Source organism: Cucurbita moschata, unplaced genomic scaffold (assembly GCF_002738365.1).
Source record: "Cucurbita moschata cultivar Rifu unplaced genomic scaffold, Cmos_1.0 Cmo_Scf00012, whole genome shotgun sequence".
Lineage (NCBI taxonomy): Eukaryota > Viridiplantae > Streptophyta > Magnoliopsida > Cucurbitales > Cucurbitaceae > Cucurbita > Cucurbita moschata.
Genome location: NW_019268528.1, coordinates 1,287,867 through 1,305,584, shown reverse-complemented (window position 1 = coordinate 1,305,584; position 17,718 = coordinate 1,287,867). Strand labels below are relative to the sequence as shown.

The 17,718-nt window shown below is 37.4% G+C and overlaps 3 protein-coding genes across 8 annotated transcripts; 1 reads left to right on the top strand and 2 right to left on the bottom strand.

Annotated features, from left to right (window-relative positions):
* Positions 1-154: 154 nt before the first annotated feature.
* Positions 155-5,000, bottom strand: LOC111450296 (renalase). 3 transcript variants are annotated; one of them, XM_023090349.1, is made up of 10 exons: positions 4,541-5,000; positions 3,925-4,191; positions 3,571-3,697; positions 2,709-2,770; positions 2,383-2,610; positions 1,510-1,631; positions 1,211-1,349; positions 874-1,077; positions 582-706; positions 155-399 (listed from the first exon to the last, which is right to left on the bottom strand). In XM_023090349.1, the coding sequence occupies exons 1-8, from the start codon at positions 4,904-4,906 to the stop codon at positions 916-918; spliced, it is 1,473 nt and encodes a 490-aa protein (XP_022946117.1). In that variant the 5' UTR covers positions 4,907-5,000; the 3' UTR covers positions 155-399; positions 582-706; positions 874-915. The 3 variants fall into 3 exon arrangements, with proteins under 3 accessions (XP_022946117.1, XP_022946116.1, XP_022946118.1); XM_023090348.1 differs by having other exon boundaries at positions 155-335; XM_023090350.1 differs by having other exon boundaries at positions 155-335; positions 631-706.
* A 954-nt stretch (positions 5,001-5,954) lies between these two features.
* LOC111450295 (proteoglycan 4-like) lies at positions 5,955-10,648 on the bottom strand. 3 transcript variants are annotated; one of them, XM_023090346.1, is made up of 8 exons: positions 10,522-10,648; positions 9,436-10,174; positions 8,347-9,387; positions 8,121-8,209; positions 7,924-8,017; positions 7,781-7,852; positions 7,589-7,699; positions 5,955-6,580 (listed from the first exon to the last, which is right to left on the bottom strand). In XM_023090346.1, the coding sequence occupies exons 2-8, from the start codon at positions 10,168-10,170 to the stop codon at positions 6,272-6,274; spliced, it is 2,451 nt and encodes an 816-aa protein (XP_022946114.1). In that variant the 5' UTR covers positions 10,171-10,174; positions 10,522-10,648; the 3' UTR covers positions 5,955-6,271. The 3 variants fall into 3 exon arrangements, with proteins under 3 accessions (XP_022946114.1, XP_022946115.1, XP_022946113.1); XM_023090347.1 differs by having other exon boundaries at positions 8,347-9,651; positions 9,724-10,174; XM_023090345.1 differs by having other exon boundaries at positions 8,347-10,174.
* A 2,844-nt stretch (positions 10,649-13,492) lies between these two features.
* LOC111450305 (uncharacterized protein At2g34160-like) lies at positions 13,493-15,588 on the top strand. Of its 2 annotated transcripts, none has more exons than XM_023090367.1 (5): positions 13,493-13,779; positions 14,692-14,740; positions 14,869-14,904; positions 14,997-15,061; positions 15,130-15,588. In XM_023090367.1, exons 1-5 carry the CDS (start codon positions 13,639-13,641, stop codon positions 15,286-15,288), a joined length of 450 nt encoding a protein of 149 aa, XP_022946135.1. In that variant the 5' UTR covers positions 13,493-13,638; the 3' UTR covers positions 15,289-15,588. The 2 variants fall into 2 exon arrangements, with proteins under 2 accessions (XP_022946135.1, XP_022946134.1); XM_023090366.1 differs by having other exon boundaries at positions 14,842-14,904.
* Positions 15,589-17,718: the final 2,130 nt, after the last annotated feature.

Genomic DNA, 17,718 nt, shown 5'->3' with positions numbered 1-17,718 from the left:
AATTATTATTGAATTTATTAGAATATTTTACCTTTTTTAATAAAAATCATTTTGAAAAAAAAAAAATCTTAAAATAAAAAACAACAAAAAGATATATGAGGAAAAGGTAAAATATCGATCCTAAAAATGGAAAATAGAGATTGAAACAAGTAGCTTTTAGGTTTGGGGTTTGATGATTGAAATTCAAAATGTGAAGCAAAAAATTGAGAGAAGGAAAGTTTGTATAGTGATTAAGTATCAGATTCCATACCCAAAGAAGAGGGAGTAAAATAGGGAGCCACATACCCAACATCTTCTCTGCTTATCCCCTAAAAATGACCTTCAAACTTCAATCTCTGCCATTCAACTCATGAATTAGCCCAAATTTCAATTTGTTTCTAACTTTGAAACTCGACCCTCCTACATAAACATTTTACCGATCGAGTAAGGGAAGAAAATGACTAAAGTAGCTATTCACGAGAAACTCAAAACTAAACCAAAGTGTTTGAAAGTTTAAAGACCAAAATAGAACGAGATCTAATCTTATATTCCTATATTGTTCTTATCTCATATTCTAGGAGTTTTTGAAAAGAAAGGCGTACTAATGATTTGCTTGCGATGGATCTCAGGGAGGAGTCGTTGTTGAGTCACCTCGGTTCTGCATTTTACTATTTCGAGTTTCTTCAAAAATATCGACAGAGACGACAGATTCATCCTTGCTGTAGTTCTGCAAACACTAACAAAAGCAAAGGTGAGAAAGAATTTCAAGTACATCATATCATCATTCAAGGTCTATTCGCAACGTTTATGTTTACGAACGACTAACCGATCTAATAGTGAAGAAACAATAGCTTGTACTTGTTTGTATGACTTGTGAATCGAAGATATACGTACCAGAGTTACGGTCTACACTACGTCAGTCGAGCAAGGACAAATTCAAGTGGTGAGCTGAAATGCAAGTGTACTTTCTGCCTGCTTTTCAGTTCCCAAACCTGGAAATTGTCCAATATCATGTCCTCCAATGGGTTGAAACTCGTTATGTAAACCAACAGCGAATTCTTCGGACCGTTCGCTGCCACTTTGGAAGTAATCCGCAATCTACAACGACATCCCGTTTTTGGTTAAATATAATGCATAGCAATCCACGGATTCGGATGTTGTTCGGAGCGTAATGCTATTCATGGAAAAACAATAAGCAATATCACAAATGAAGAAGACTCAAGAAGCTTACATGATTTCCAAGAGCTATCCCACTTAGAGCTGCTGATTCTATATTTGAACCCAGTAGCCAATCACCACAGATACCAGCTCTTCCTTGAGGATCAAAGATGCATGGAATACTAGGTGAATTAGTAGGAAGTGCTGCACCCCTGTATAGAGAACCTACATTAGCTATTAACCATTTTTTAAGCGATCACGATGGTTCACGTGTGACAACTTAAGCATAATCTCCAATCTCACGTGCTTAACTCGATAAAAGAAAGCAAATGACGGTCTGGTTTACATGTGGATTATGTTTTTGCCAATTACCATAGCTGAACTCGGGTGTAAACGGGTTTTGGCAGCGACCCTTTCGACAATCCCAGGGCAGCTTCAACACCCTCAAGCATGTTTTTCTTTACTTTCTCAGCAGTAGAACTTGGGATATTCTCCTAATAGAACATCATAGTTGATATCCATCAGTATTTTAACCAAAAAAAAAAAAAAGAAAGAAAGAAAAGAGTTGAGGTAAGTTGCTTCAAAAAAGGCTATGAACACACACACATATCGAATGTCAACTCAAAAAATGGAGTTAAAAGGCTGTAACAGCCTAAGCCCACCGCAAGCAGATATTGTCCTTTTTGGGTTTTCACTTTCGGACTTCCTCTCAAAGTTTTTAAAACGTGTATGCTAGGGAGAGTTTTCCACACCCTTATAAGGAATGCTTCGTTTCCCTCTCCAACCGATGTGGGATCTCACAATCCACCCCCCTTGGGGAGCATAGCGTCCTCATTGGCACACCGCCCAGTGTCTGGCTCTGATACCATTTCTAACAGCCCAAATCTGCCGCTAGCAGATATTGTCCTCTTTGGGCTTTCCCTTTCAGGCTTCCCCTCAAGGTTTTTAAAACACGTCTGCTAGGGTGAGGCTCCCACTCCCTTATAAGAAATGTTTCATTCCCCTCTCCAACCAATGCGGGGGATCTCACACTTTCTCTTCATATATAGAGTCCATTTTCCGGAAAGAATGCTCCATTCTCCTCCAAGTTCTATCCAGAGCCCCCAAAATACCAACCCGTTGATGACTATAATCATGGCAACGTTATTAGAGATTACTAATAATTGAAAAGAAAAAAGAAGCATTTGATAAGAATGTAGGTAATGTGCAAGAGTTGGCAAGCCTTATAGCCAGGTGAAAGCCAACCTGTGGAACCTTGTTCTGTTTCCCATATGCAGCAGTACTCAGAAAGGTCCAACAATGGGGCCCGTCTTTCTCAAAGTTCATAAACTTTTTGTTATTGTTTGCCATCCATGAGATAGAATCAACCCCTTTTACAAAAGCTCCTTCAAATGGTGTAACTGCAGCATCTGTGAAAGGAAGAGGGTCCTCAAATGCTGCAAGGAGGGCCCATATAGAACTCAATTCTAACCTCTACAAACACAGAATAGAAAGGACTAATTAAGAAGGCTGTAAGTACTTATTGTTCATCAATAAACTAAATAAGCTGGAAAGATTATCAAAACTTGCACCTTCATTTGTCTAGCAATCAGAGGCAAACCAGATGTTGCAAGCAGCCTATTAGCACATTTGCCTGTCAGCATTACCAAACTTTTCAAAAACTAATCATTCTTAAAGACAAAGTTCTTATAATCAATTATAAAGAAACAGAAAAAATAAGATGTTGATCAAGATTGCAGACGACCATAATACAATATCATGTACATGACACTTAAATGTCACAGCCCAAGCCCACCGCTAGCAGATACTGTCCTCTTTGGACTTTTCCTTTCGGATTTCCCCTCAAAGTTTTTAAAACGCGTCAGCTAAGGAAGGTTTCCACACCCTTATAAAGAATGCTTCGTTCTCCTCCCCAACTGATGTGAGTCTTACAATCCACCCCCTTCAGGCCCGGTGTCTTTGTTGGCACTCGTTCCCTTCCCTTCTCTAATCGATGTGAGACCCCCCAATCCACCCCCCTTTGGATCCCAGTGTCCTTGCCAACCAGGTGGTGTGCTAGCAAGGACATTGAGCCTCGAAGGGGGGTGGACACGAGGTGTGTGCCAGCAAGGACGCTGGGATTCGAAGGGGGGTGGATTAGGGGGTCTCATATGCCGAAGAGGGGTGGATTGTGAGATTCACATCGATTGGGAAGGAGAACGAAGCATTCTTTATATGCGTGTGAAAACCTCTCCCTAGAAGACACATTTTAAAAACCTTAAGGAGAAGTCCAAAAGGGAAATCCCAAATATGAGCTTGAGCTATGACATAAACGTCTTGCTTCATAAATTTTGTGTAAACGGTAACATTTAATCAAACCACCTAGCAGCCATCAAAAACCAAAAAGAATTGGAGTGTTCATGCTCTAAAGGAAAGAAAGAGCCATCTACTTACCATTGTGTGCAATAACAACAGCATCAAAATGCCCGCAAGGCTTTCCATTCTCACTTAAATGCCACATTCCATTAAATGGCTCCAGCTTACTTATCCAGCAGGGCCGCATCACATTAATCATAGAAGTCTAGCAACAAAAGCCAAATAATAGAAGAAGTAGAAAAGTTAGAGGAAAAACAAAGGGGAAAAAAGCTGAACTTAAGAAATGTAGGATCCCAAACAACAGCAAACCATTCAACTATAATCAAACCATGGAATCTAAGGAGTTATGTGCATAAATCTTTGCTGTTTCCATATTATCCATTCTTTGGTCTATCCTAAAAATTAAACCAAAGAGAAGCAAAATTCAATCACCTGAGACAGCAACGAGTCAGCAAGCGGCCGCATCCCGTTCGTACCAATATACCTTGGACAGGAAGACAATGGAACAAACCGACCACCGAGTTCAAGCTCTCCAACAGCGCCCTTCCACTCTTTAACTAGACCTGCACTCAACCAACCATCCACCAGCTGAGCAAACTGGCTATCAGTCACTGTAAAGAACTGAGCCGCATGATCAAAGATTAGGGGCTCAGGACCAAGACTTCTGGTCCCCATTCTTCCTCCCAACCCATGAACACCCTGCGACAAACACGAAAATTTGAAATGAGCCCTCCTAGATTACCAATGTTTGTCAATCTTCAACTAACACGAGAGGGGGTTCAAAAGATGCATCCAAGTCCATTCACTAGAACGCCTATCAATGAGTTTTCAATTGCAATATCCAACTTCTGAGATACCTACTTCTATCTCTCTCTGAGTTTGTTTAACTTAATGAACAAGAAATTTCTCATTATGAATACAATATAATGGTTAAATGTAGACTACAAGAACTAATTCAATCAATCATGCTTGCCAACATGAAACAGATGCAGCCATGTACAGAATCTGTCAAAACTAGAGAAAATTTCAAACATGAAAGAATTCCAACCGTGTCAAAAACGGTGGATCGAACGCCCCTTTTCTCCAAACTCAGAGCGCACATTATTCCGGCCATGCCGCCGCCGATAATAGCAATAAGGGGGTCATCGGAGAGAGCAGAGGTGAAGGTCACTTGCTCCTGACTGAAAGTCTTCTTCAGAATCGACCTTCTTGAGGTACCGTATGAAGATTTTCGACGGAATTTGGAGGTGGGTTTGCGGCCATCCATGGCGGGTTTTCTGGATTTGGATTGGGAATCACATGTTACAATCAGAGTGAAATTTCTGCAGGGCTTCGCGGAGAAGATCGAAGGTTTAGGGATTTTGAAGGGTTGAAGAATGAGGGACGAGGAAATGGAATGAGTGAAGGGAGACATGATCTTTGGAGGGGAACGAGTGGATGAGAGGAGGAGACGGCTTCAATAATCCCCATTTCCACACCGCTGCGCGCCATAAGTCACCATTGGTTCCTTCAAACTTCAAAATGATGATTCAATTACTAATTTAATCTCTAATCATAACATTTTAACACAAATTTTATAGAACCCATTTCATATAAAATTATGATCAAGGTTTAAAATTTTTTAAATCTTTCATATGCATGCCGAGATTTCTACTCATAAGCTGTATGTTTATGAGTTTGATATCGATATAAAAGATGAATCGACATTTCTATTATATCATAAAAATATCAATGGAACATAGAAAGAAATATTTTTTTTTGATGTGTGGATCTAATTATGATCATAGATGAATACATTGGAATAGCTGAAAACATGTGTGTCTGAGTAAAGGTAAGGGAAGCATGAATTTCTGTGACGTTTTGTGAGATCCTACATCGGTTGGGGAGGAGAACGAAACATTCGTTACAAGGGTGTGAAAATCTCTCGTAACAGACGTGTTTTGAAAATCTTTAGGGAACCCTAAAAAGGAAGGTCCAAACAAGACAATATTTGATAGCGATGGGCTTGAGTTGTCACACTAGACAATGTTACCTAAGCAAAGTCACGTTATAAAAGAGAGAACTGTCTTACTGCCCACTTCATATCTGACCCCTCTCCAACCATTTATGCGTCGGAGAGACGGTATCCTAGTTCATGCAAAAGCCATTTATAAATCACATGCTGAAACAAGGTAAAATCAAAGAACATTACTTAAATGCTACTACGGGTGGAGAAGCGTTTCGTAGGGGAGAGATTCAATAAGTAAAATGCTAAAACGCATCGTCTCCGACCATAATGAAACTATGTGGCTACCTAATCCTCATCAACAGCCTTCCCACACGAACGAGGCTAATCTAGATAGGAAAGGAAATCGAGCCAACTCCACGTCATTGAACTCGAAACAAAAATAATACAACATTTTAAACAGATAACCATCAAAACTTCAACCAAAATGGCTCAAAGTTAGAGAATGAAAATCGTATAATTTGAAACTTTGTCAATGACCATCTCAAGAACATCAAAATACAGATCAATTCCAATGAAAAGTAGAAAACAAACCCAAAAAAGCCATAGAAAATCATTCTCTAACTTCACTGTATCATGTAATGCACAATGATCTCTCTCATATGTCGTAAAATCATTAAACTTTCAGAAAAAATGGGAAAAAAACATATACATTTCAGCTCAGCTCAGCTCACTCAGTCAAGTCATTAGATGTAAGAAAACAAGCTATTTTCTTTGCTCCTCAACCCATCATTTTTTCTTTCCCTTAGCTCACATTAGGGAAAATGTAGACGTTCATGACTGAAACGGGATATCTACATTAGTTTCGTGTGGATCGGTCGTTGCAGAGCTCATTTTACTTGTCTCATTGTCGTGCTTCGCATGATTTCTATGTTTAAAAGATTCACTGTGCTGGCATTGCCCATTGGCTTGTGCTTTACTTTTGCGGGCTATGCTGTTAGCTGATTCCGATCTGTGAATACAGAAGCCATGGCGATGTGCTCGTGCGCATACTTTTCCTTTCTCCTCTAGGTTTAAGTTGGTCACGTCACTGCAGCTTTTCCTTCGAGTTAGATTTGGAGACTTTGGTCGAGTTAATGGTTGCTGCCATAAGATTCTAGTTAAAATTTTACTATCATAAAATAAAGTAAAGAAACATGAGAAAAGTCAGGAGAGCTTATGCTTTAAGTGAACAATATCATACCATTGTAGAGAGTCATGGTTCCTGACATGGTATTAGAGTCGTGCCCTTAACTTAGCTACGTCAATAGAATCTTCAAGTGTCGAACAAAGAAGTTGTGAGACTCGAAGGTAACGTGACTCAAGTGTCAAACAAAGGGTGTACTTTGTTCAAGGGCTCCAAAGAAGGAGTCGAGCCTCGATTAAGGGGAGACTGTTCGAGGGCTCCATAGACCTCAAGGGAGGCTCTATGGTGTACCTTGTTCGAGGGGAGGATTATTGGGAGAGGAGTCCCACATTGGCTACTTAAAGGGAAAATCGTGGGTTTATAAGTAGGAATACTATTTCCATTGATATGAGGTCTTTTGGGGAAACCAAAAGCAAAGCTAAGCTCTCTCAAAGTGGACAATATCATACCATTATGGAAAGTCGTGGTTCCTAATATGGTATCAGAGTCATGCTCTTAACTTAGCTACGTCAATAGAATCCTCAAGTGTCGAACAAAGAAGTTCTAAGCCTCGAAGGTGTAGTCAAAGGCGACTCAAGTGTTAAACAAAGGGTTTACTTTGTTCAAGAGCTCCAAAGAAGGAGTCGAACCTCGATTAAGGGGAGGCTATTCGAGGGCCCCACAGACCTCAAAGGGAGGATTGTTGGAAGATGAGTCTCACATTGGCTAATTAAGGGGAAGATCACGGGTTTATAAGTATGAATACTATCTCCATTGATATGAGACCTTTCGAAAAAACCAAAAGCAAAACCACAAGAGCTTATGCTCAAAGTGGACAATATCATACTATTGTGAAGGTCCGTGATTCCTAACCTAACATGCTTCTTGAAGTGCCCTTCCCGTAAGGGCATCTCGGTTTACCGTTTAGCGACTTATACAACCTAAGACAGGAATGATCATTTCAGTATATAGTTTTGATTGCTGACCTTTTTGAGTTCAACCTTAGGTGGTGGTCCTTCATAATAGAAGTTGGGCACTGGTTTTGCTTTGATCACTAATCCCTTCCTAAGCTGCTTGATTGCTGCTTCTTGCTCTTCCTGAAACCATTTTAAAGCAGTAAATCAAAGACGAAACCAAGATGATCGTTCGATGATTACGCGAATGCCATCCGAAAGTACCTTAATTCGGGCTTCGTATTGGATTCTCTCTGCCTCCATGGCTTTTTGTTTCTCCTCCAACTTATTATAGTACTGCACAAAAAATATAATTTCATAAGCAAACAGATAATCGCTATGTCTTAGTTCATACAACAAGTCGGTACCTCCTTCCTTTTATCAGCACGTTTAGCCGATCTAAACGTGGGAGCCGTTCCGATAGTTACTTTAGATTTGAGTTGTTGAACGGATGCAATGGTGCTATGAACGGGCTAAGGATAACAAAATTTGATCATACGAATAAACTAAGCATTATACAAAATAAAGAGTTGATTCTATATGGTAGTTGTCGAAAAGAGGATACGAGGAGGCGATGGACCAATGATCTTCTTCTTCGTGATATTTCTTAAGATCGTTATGTGAAGATCTACGCGACGATTGAGGCGAGTTCGGCTGTAGACATGGGAAACATCAGAATTATGTGTGTCTGTTAGTCCTATGCTACTTTTCCAACAGCATATATACTTCGTCTAGTAGTTTATGTATGATCAAAACGTAGCTCCATCGACACACGTACAAGTTGAACTTACCAGTGAATTCTTTTTTGGGCTGTGGGGAGACTGCAATTTGATAGTGTTTAGGGATGCATGAAAAACGGTTGTTGGAGGAGCCTGAACAACGGTTTTTGGAGGAGCTTGAACAACGGTTTTCGGAGGAGGCTCAACAATGGTTTTCAGAGGAGGCTCAACAATGGTTTTCAGAGGAGCTTGAATAACGGTTTTTGAAAGAGCCTGAACAACGGTTTTCGGAGGAGCTTGAACAACGGTTTTCGGAGGAGGCTCAACAATGGTTTTTAGAGGAGCCTCAACAATGGTTTTCGGAGGAGCTTGAACAACGGTTTTGGAAGGAGCCTGAACAACGGTTTTGGAAGGAGCCTCAACAATGGTTTTCAGAGGAGTATGAACAACGGTTTTTGAAGGAGCCTGAACAACAGTTTTTGAAGGAGCCTGAACAACGATTTTCGGAGGAGGCTCAACAACGGTTTTTGGAGGAGCCTCAACAATGGTTTTCAGAGGAGTATGAACAACGGTTTTTGAAGGAGCCTGAACAACGATTTTCGGAGGAGGCTCAACAATGGTTTTCAGAGGAGCCTGAACAACGGTTTTCAGAGGAGCCTGAACAACGGTTTTTGAAAGAGTCTGAACAATGGTTTTTGGAGGAGGCTCAACAATGGTTTTTGGAGGAGCCTCAACAATGGTTTTTAGAGGAGCCTGAACAACGGTTTTTGGAGGAGGCTCAACAATGGTTTTTGGAGGAGGCTCAACAACGGTTTTCGGAGGAGCCTGAACAACAGTTTTCGGAGGAGGCTCAACAACGATTTTTGTAGAAGCCTGAACAACGGTTTTCAGAGGAGGCTCAACAACAGTTTTCGGAGGAGGCTCAACAACGGTTGTCGGAGGAGGCTCAACAACGGTTGTCGGAGGAGGCTCAACAACGATTTTCTGGGGAGGCTCCACAACGATTTTCGGGGGAGCCTCAACAACGGTTTTCCGGGGAGCCTCAACATCGGTTTTCGGGGGAGCCTCAACATCGGTTTTCGGGGGAGCCTCAACATCGGTTTTCGGGGAAGCCTCAACAACAGTTTTCGGGGAAGCCTCAACAACAGTTTTCGGGGAAGCCTCAACAACGGTTTTTGGACCAGCCTCAACAACGGTTTTCGAGGGAGCCTCAACAACGGTTTTCGGGGGAGCCTCAACAATGGTTTTCGGGGGAGCCTCAACAATGGTTGTTGGGGGAGCCTCAACAACGGGTGTCGGGGGAGCCTCAACAACGGGTTTCGGGGAAGCCTCAACAACGGTTTTGGGAGAAGCCTCAACAACGGTTTTGGGAGAAGCCTCAACAACAGTTGTCGTAGAAGCCCCAACAACAGTTGTCGTAGAAGCCCCAACAACAGTTGTCGAAGAAGCCTCAACAACGGTTTTTGGAGAAGGCTTGGTCTCAATGGTTGGTGAGCTCATTGCTGCTTTTTCCCTAGCCTGCACAGTTGGTTGCTGAGCCTTATGGTTTACTCGCACAATTCTTGGACTAACAGCTATAGCCCTGGGCGAGATAGACTTATTAAAGTCACTAATTTTCTGTGCAACAGTCCTCTCCGCCTTCTTCTCCACGGACACGAGCACCGGCGCAGGTGCAAACACAGAGCTAGACACACTGGCATCAAGGTTAGAGCTTCTGATTCCTACACCATTGTTCTCCTTTTCTTGATAACTTTCGACAACCGAATTCTCCTCGCTTCCGAGTTCCTCCGAATCAATAACTTTGGGGGAAACAAGGACTTTGTCATGAGAAACACCATTTAAAACCACAACAGAACCATTTGGCTTCTCCATTACACCATCAATTTCCCTACCCATGACCCTGCACCAAACACACCAACAACATCACAATCAAATCCTTAAAAACAAACAAAAAAAACATCCTAAGTTATCTAATCCATTGTTTGCAAGGAAAACGTGAAGAACAAACGCAAGAACACTTCAAAAGTTTGAATTGACCCACCAAATCAAAAGGGTCCATAAAAAACACACACAAGAATCCCCACAAACACATGCAGAGATTCAAACCCATTTTCGCAAGAATCAAAACAACGAACATAAACAGAGATTTGAGAGACTCAAAACTGTGCATCAAGAACAGGGGAAGCCATTTTTCAGCCATTTTTCAGCCATTAGAGAGCTCAAAACACAGAAAGAAGAAGAACCCACCTTGAAAAACCAGCTCCCCTGCCGATCTGACAAGATTTCCCTGGCTCCCCGACCTGTTCCTCCCTCCCCTTCCCCTTCTAAAACGAAACAAATGAGAGAAAAAAAATTGAAAATGGGGTTTGTTTGTTTTGCTTCCCTTATTTAGTTTTCCTTTTTAGAAATCAATGTTAGCGGTTTTCCTTTTTGTTAGCGTAATGATCGGAAAAGAAAGCAAAATTCCAACAACAGAAAATGAAGGCTTTTTATCGCTGTTTTGTTTTGCTGTTTGATTGGACGGTCTATTGCTAATTTGCTTGCTTATTTATAGATTATAAACCAAATATCACCTTTTTTTTTGTTTGTTAATTATTTATTTATTTTTAGGATAAATTCGAAAAATTAGTGGAGCCAAAAACACACAAAAAGACAAAAAAAAAAAAACTTTTTGGTCTGTGGGGGCCCACATTAACGATGTCGAATTTTGCCACGTCATCGTATTTGAGAGAAGATCGAAGATCCTCAACTCACGTTTAAACACATTATAAATTTGGTTTAAGATAATTTATTAAATAAAGTCCCATGAATTTTTTTAATATATATTTTGTTCATATCGTGTGTGGATGAAAGTCCCACGTCCGCTAATTAATGGAATAATCATGAGTTTGTAATCAAATAATAATATTTCTATTGGTACGAGGCATTTTACGGAACCTCAAAGCACAATTAGTCCTTTGAACTTCATACCATAAGTTGTGTTTATCTAACATGATATCAGAATTATGCCCTAAACTTAGTCATGTCAATAAAATTCTCAAATGTTGAACAAAGAACTTCAAAGGAAAAAGGAGTCGACAACTCCTCGAAAGCATAGTAAAAAATGACTAAAACTTCAAAAGAAAAGGAGTCGAGTCGATGACTCCTCAATGACTAAGACTCCAAAAGAAAATAAGTCGAGCCTCAATTAAGGGAAGACAAACTTTGTTTAAGGGGAAGTGTTGGTGGATGAAAGTCTCACATCGGCTATCTCAAAGCAAAGCCATGAGAGCTTATGCTTAAAGTCATTATTAATTATCATATGCTTAGAATTGTTCTCATTTGGATATGGTTCAGGTTTATTTATATACATTTCATTTACTCCGACAGTCACATTTCTAAATTTTATTATCAAAATGGAATATTTGAACCCTTATGAGAATATCGTTTTCGCCATCTCAGGTTTTCTAGTCCCATCAAGCCCTTCTCTCTTGGGTCTAACCCTCTTACTCCACTCGTTGTCGTATAAACGAGCATTAAAGCGAGCCAAAGAAGCCTTCAATTTAGAGTAAACAAGAAAATCACAACAGATAAATAATGTCTCTTAATACCGCAAAAATAGATAATAATTATAAGTAATTTTCTATTATATATATATATATATATATATAATTATAGGATTAATGATATCCAACCCATTATTAGTATTGATTAATCATTCTTTTACTCAAAGTTAATTTCTAATTATCTCCCACCAAATTACAACCCTTAATTAACACACAAACATAAGCACCTTTTGGAAAGTCTCTTTTGCAATGAAATAACAATGGACCCAATTGGTGGGTGTGATGGTTTTGTTTGGGACGGAGGGTTTAGGGTTTAGATCGAATGTGGTATCAATTTATTTATGTATCTCTTTGACTCGGGTGTCACAGAAGATAATGGTTCGTTTCGACATAAAATTTCAATTTTATCTACAAGATCAAATAGAATTAAGATATTTTCACATATTAAAAGATACATTATCATATATTGAAATTCATTTAATATATTTTTAAAAAGCGAAAGAACTCCACCCACAACATAATATATTTGAAATGAATGATCTAAATGTGATTAAACCATATAAATCATTTTCTATAGAAAATGTGAAGTATAATCAAAATATTCCCTTTTCATTATTTCTCGTGTAACTTGTGTTGGTTGTGATGGTCTGCCTCATAGTGTATTAAGAAAATTTTATAAATTCTAGTTCGTGAGACTAAAAAAGTCTCGTTCTATTTAAAAAAAAATGTTTTTTAAAATAAAAAGGGTAGATTCGTAATATTACCTTTTTAGATCCACTTAACTCGGATTCATGGTATTCAATGATTTTGGAAAGATAAATGGCACTGTATAACATAAAGAAAACGTGTTGAAAGATGGTCAACTTTTGAGGGAGGGAAAGCGTTTCAATAAGATCTCTATTTCCCTTGTTGCAACCTCAGTACTAAAATAACAGCACAAAGAAATTGTTTGGTAAGTTGCCGGGTGTAGCACACTACATGTTAGTCAGAAATAGAAGTTGGTAGATATGTAACACCACATGAATAAACCAGTACTATGTTTAAATAAAAATGGTCCAAAATGTTTAAAGATTGATAATTAGGTTTAGAAATATTTAAAACATTTTTATTGAGAAATGAAATTTTAAATTAAGTATTATATTAATAAAAATATCCATAAATTCTGTAATTTATCTAACAAATTATTTAGTTTTTCTGGAGTTTCAATAATATTTTAAACTTAAAAAAATATCTAAAAATAATATTGGTTTAAAATATACCTTTCAATTTCGAATATTTAAAAAATACTCTTTCATTAATACCGTTAAATTTTTTTAAAAGTATTAAAATATTACGTTGAAAAATGTTCAATAAATTTTAAAAATAGCATTAATATATTGATTTTTTTTTTCAACTTTTTAATGTTAAATATTATTAATTTATATTTGAGATAAAATATTAAGTAGAGAGAGAGAGAGAAAGGGTAATTTGGGTAATGGAAAAATAGGCGAAAGAACTTGAGAATCTGTGAAAAATAACTGCCTTTACAAATACTGTGGCTTTTGACCATCTCTTATTCCGGAGATAACGGTTTAAACAAAACTAACATCCATATTCACTGTCCAATAAACCACCGCCACGTGTCACTTTCCCGCTCTTTCCCCCCTATAAAATCATTCCTCTTAACAACTTGCAGCTAGTTTCCCGAAGGCTGAGCCCCTCTTCAATTTTCCCGCTCCTTCGAATTTTCCCGAGAAAATTCCGAGAAAAGAAAATCCTCTCTGTTTCTTTGATCTGTGTGAGAGTGAGAGAGTTCGAAGTGTGAAGAACAACAGAAGCAATGGCGACGATGGCAGTTTCGGGAGCCACAGCCGCAGCCACCCCCACACCCGCGGCCGCCGCCACTGAAACACAGAAGAAGAACAGAATCCAGGTTTCCAACACCAAGAAACCCCTCTTCTTCTACGTTAATCTTGCTAAGGTATATATATACTAATCCTTCTTCTTTCGTTTGATTTTAATCACTGAGAATTCCGATTTTGTTCTGTTCTTGTTTCGTTCTCAAGAAATGGAATCGAAAATATATAATGTAATAACGATCCATCAATCTGTGTTCTTCTTTTTGTGATCTGAACAAATTTACTGTTGAAGATCTTTGGAAGGGAGTCTGACTAATTTAGGGAATAATCGTGGGTTTAGTTTATAAGTAAGGAATACATTTTCATTGGTACGAGGTCTTTTTGGGAAATTAAAAGTCACGAGAATTCATGTTCAAAGTGGACAATACCATACTACTGTAGAGATCCGTGATTCCTACCATGATATAAGAGCCATGTCAAAGTGGACAATATCATACTATTGTGGAGAGTTGTGATTTTTAATAGGCTATAAGAGTCATGTCAAAGTAGACAATTTCATACCATTGTGGAGAGTTATGATTTTTAACATAGTATTAAAGTCATGCCCTTAACTTAGTTATATTAATAGAATTCTCAAGCGTTGTATAATGAAGTTGTGAGCCTTGAAAATGTAGTCAAAAGTGACTCAAACGTCGAACAAATGGTGTACTTTGTTTGAGGACTCCAGAAAAGGAGTTGAGCCTTGATTAATAGGAGGCTGTTCAAGGGCTTCATAGGCCTCGAGGGAGGCTCTGTAGTGTACTTTGTTTGAGGTGAGGATTGTTGAGAGGGCTTATGCTTCATACAAGGCCTTTTGGATAAACCAAAAATAAAGTCATGAGAACTTATGTTCAAAGTGGATCATATCGTACTATTGTGGAGAGCCATGATTCCTAACATTTACTTCCATAATCCTCTGATTTTAGTTTATACGTTGTTTGGTTGTTTTCGGTGACAACAAGTTTTTTACGTAATTGTTTTGATTCTTGATTCAGAGGTACATTCAACAACACAATGAGGTGGAGCTTTCCGCCTTGGGAATGGGTACTGTTTTAATTTTCCTCTGATCGATATACGTTGTTCTCGACGAATCATATCTGATGAACTTTTGGTTTTCTTGCATCGAATCCTTCGAATTGTTACAGCAATCACTACCGTTGTCACAATTGCAGAGATTCTAAAGAACAATGGACTGGCTACAGAGAAGAGTAACTCTGTTTCTTCGTCTTTAATGCTAATTTCTGTTGGTAATATAAAATGGTGATGATTATTGATAATCGTATGGTTTTGCTATGAATAGAAGTTTTGACTTCCACCGTCGGCATGAAAGATGAAAACAAAGGCCGTTTGGTTCAGAAAGCCAAGGTTGGTTCATTTGTGAATTCTTATCAAATTTTATCGTTTTGACATCAAATTGCTCTGTTTTGTGATAGATTGAGATAGTTCTCGGAAAGTCAGAGAAATTTGATTCTCTGATGACTGCGGCTACGACAGTACCAGAGCCGGCGGTGGCGACGGCGACGGCGACAGCGATGGCGGCTCCTGTTGCTGCTGAAGAGAAAAAAGAAGAGGAAAGCAAGGAGGAGCAGTAGGGGGAGGAGGAGAGGTGAATTTGAATGTTACATTGTTGTAGTTTAAGAATCACATTGCAATGTTATAGGATAGGTTGTTTTCTTCTTTTTCTTGAACGGTCACGTTTATGAATGACATGTTTAGTGTCGTAATCCATTGTGTGATGAAGTGGATTGTGCTTCCGATCAGGTCATCTGCTCTTCTCATAGTATGGTTGTGACCATGTCATTACCCCAAAAAAATTTCAATTTTTTTCTCTGTCTACTGTGTTGAGACGTTGCATTTGGTTGGTACTTCTCTGTTGCATCTAATGAAGTAAATCTCTGATACTTCTTTTGAAAAGTTCCTTATTCATTTTATTTTTTATTTTTTCAATGAATTTAGGTTCTTATATTAATCATGGAAATGTTTTGATTATTTGTTTAATTAAGAAAAGAATTGCTTGTTGTAGAATATTATTCTCGTCCTTAACTAAAAAACAAAGGATTGGACAATTTCGTCCTCCCCTTCGCCGAAGTTTAAGTAAATAGACCGAAGGAAAGTAAATTTTGATATGGAATTTTTCTATCATTCATGTATCATTGATTGGTAGGGGGATTTTCATCTTTTGTCCATTCTTTTTAGTCTTTTGTCCATTGTTATTTGATTTGATACATTGGGGTCAGTAACATTGTTGGGATTCCTTGCGCAAGGATGTTCGTTTGTACGTGTATCATAGATAATATACATCACAAGTCTTGTGATAAGAAATTCAATTTCCGCCCAAATAGATTTGTGAAAGAGTCGAATGAAGGAGAAACCTAACGAATTGTGAATTGCTATTGAAAGGATAAATAATTAAAGAGGCCAACGAGCCTTTTTAGGGTTTTGGGGATAGAGGGACTTCATTTTTTTTGGTATTGACATGTAGAATGGGACTCTATCTTTATTCTATTCGCATAGAACGAAAAGAGAGGGATTCGAATTCTCGGTAAACAAAAGCCTACATAGCAGTTCCAATGCTACGCCTTCAAGCACTCGTGAAATGGGTATGTAACATAAGAAATAGGGCATTTCTCAATGTCTCGGTTATTCACATGAAGCAGCTGGTAGTGTTTAGGAAGGAAATCAAATAATTTTTTGTATATAAAGTTGGGATGATTTAAATTTAGGAAGGAAATCAAATAATTTTTTGTATATAAAGTTGGGATGATTTAAATAAGACCCCTTCCATTAATTACACGATACCACATTTTTTATTTTAAATTAGGGAGGATTAAATACTTTTTTTATTCTTTATTTTTATACAATTAAACATTGTATTTTTTTTAAAATAATAATATTGTATTAATAAAATTATATATCACTTGTTTTTTTTTTAATAAAAAAATCATGATTTATTCTTCAAATATGAAAATTTAAAATTATAATCTTAAGAAAATAATAAATACCTTTTGATTTATTCTAAATTGTTATATCCATTTCAATGGATATAACAATTTAGAATTTAATGGAAAAATATTATTAAAATTTAATAAAATTTAATAAAATTTAATAAAATTTCTTATAATATAAATGGATGAACGGATTATAAACTAAAACTAGATAATTAAAATAAGAGAAAGATTTCTTGCATATAGTAAATTCAACAATTGAATTTTAATATTTAAAAAAAAATTGAAACTTTATTATAAAACACTATATACAAATAAATTGGAAAATTATAAATCAGACTCCTATTATTTATTATTTATTATTTATTTTTATCATTATTATTTTTGTTGAGAACATGAAAAAAGAGAAGAATTATGGACTGAATTATCTTGTCAGATCTGGGTCAAATTCTGATTGGTACAGTTAAGGAAATGGACCGTTGTCCTCTGATTTTCATATAAAGGACTCAATTTCTAGTGTGGTAAGATTTTGATTGGTACGGTCAAGGGAATGGCCCCTTGGCCTCTGATCTTCCATATAAAAGACACGACGTGCAATACCCTCTTTAACTCCTATTCTGATGGACTGAATGCCTTTCATAAGGAATCAGAGGAAGATCTGACAATTTTTTTCAGGAAATCCCCAACGAAAAATAGACACTATTCCTTCTTTTCTAGACTGTATTGTCTCATGACGTTCTTGGTCGCGAGAAGAAGAACATGAATAGATAAGTCAAAGATGTCAAGAGAGTAATAATAAGAGACCAGGATAATGGTAATGGTATTTTATGATTTTAAAAAAAGTTTTAATTTTATAAATAAAAAAAAACTATCAATATTCTAATTTCTTAAATAGACAAACCTTATAATTAATGACTATATATTCACATAATAACTTTTTAAATTCTTTTTTTATGGTTTCAATTAAATACGTAAATTTTATAAACAATAAAATTTGATAAAGAGGCAATAAGTAAAAAAAAAAAAAAAAAAAAAAAAAAAAAAAAAAAAAAAAAAAAAAAAAAAAAAAAAAAAAAA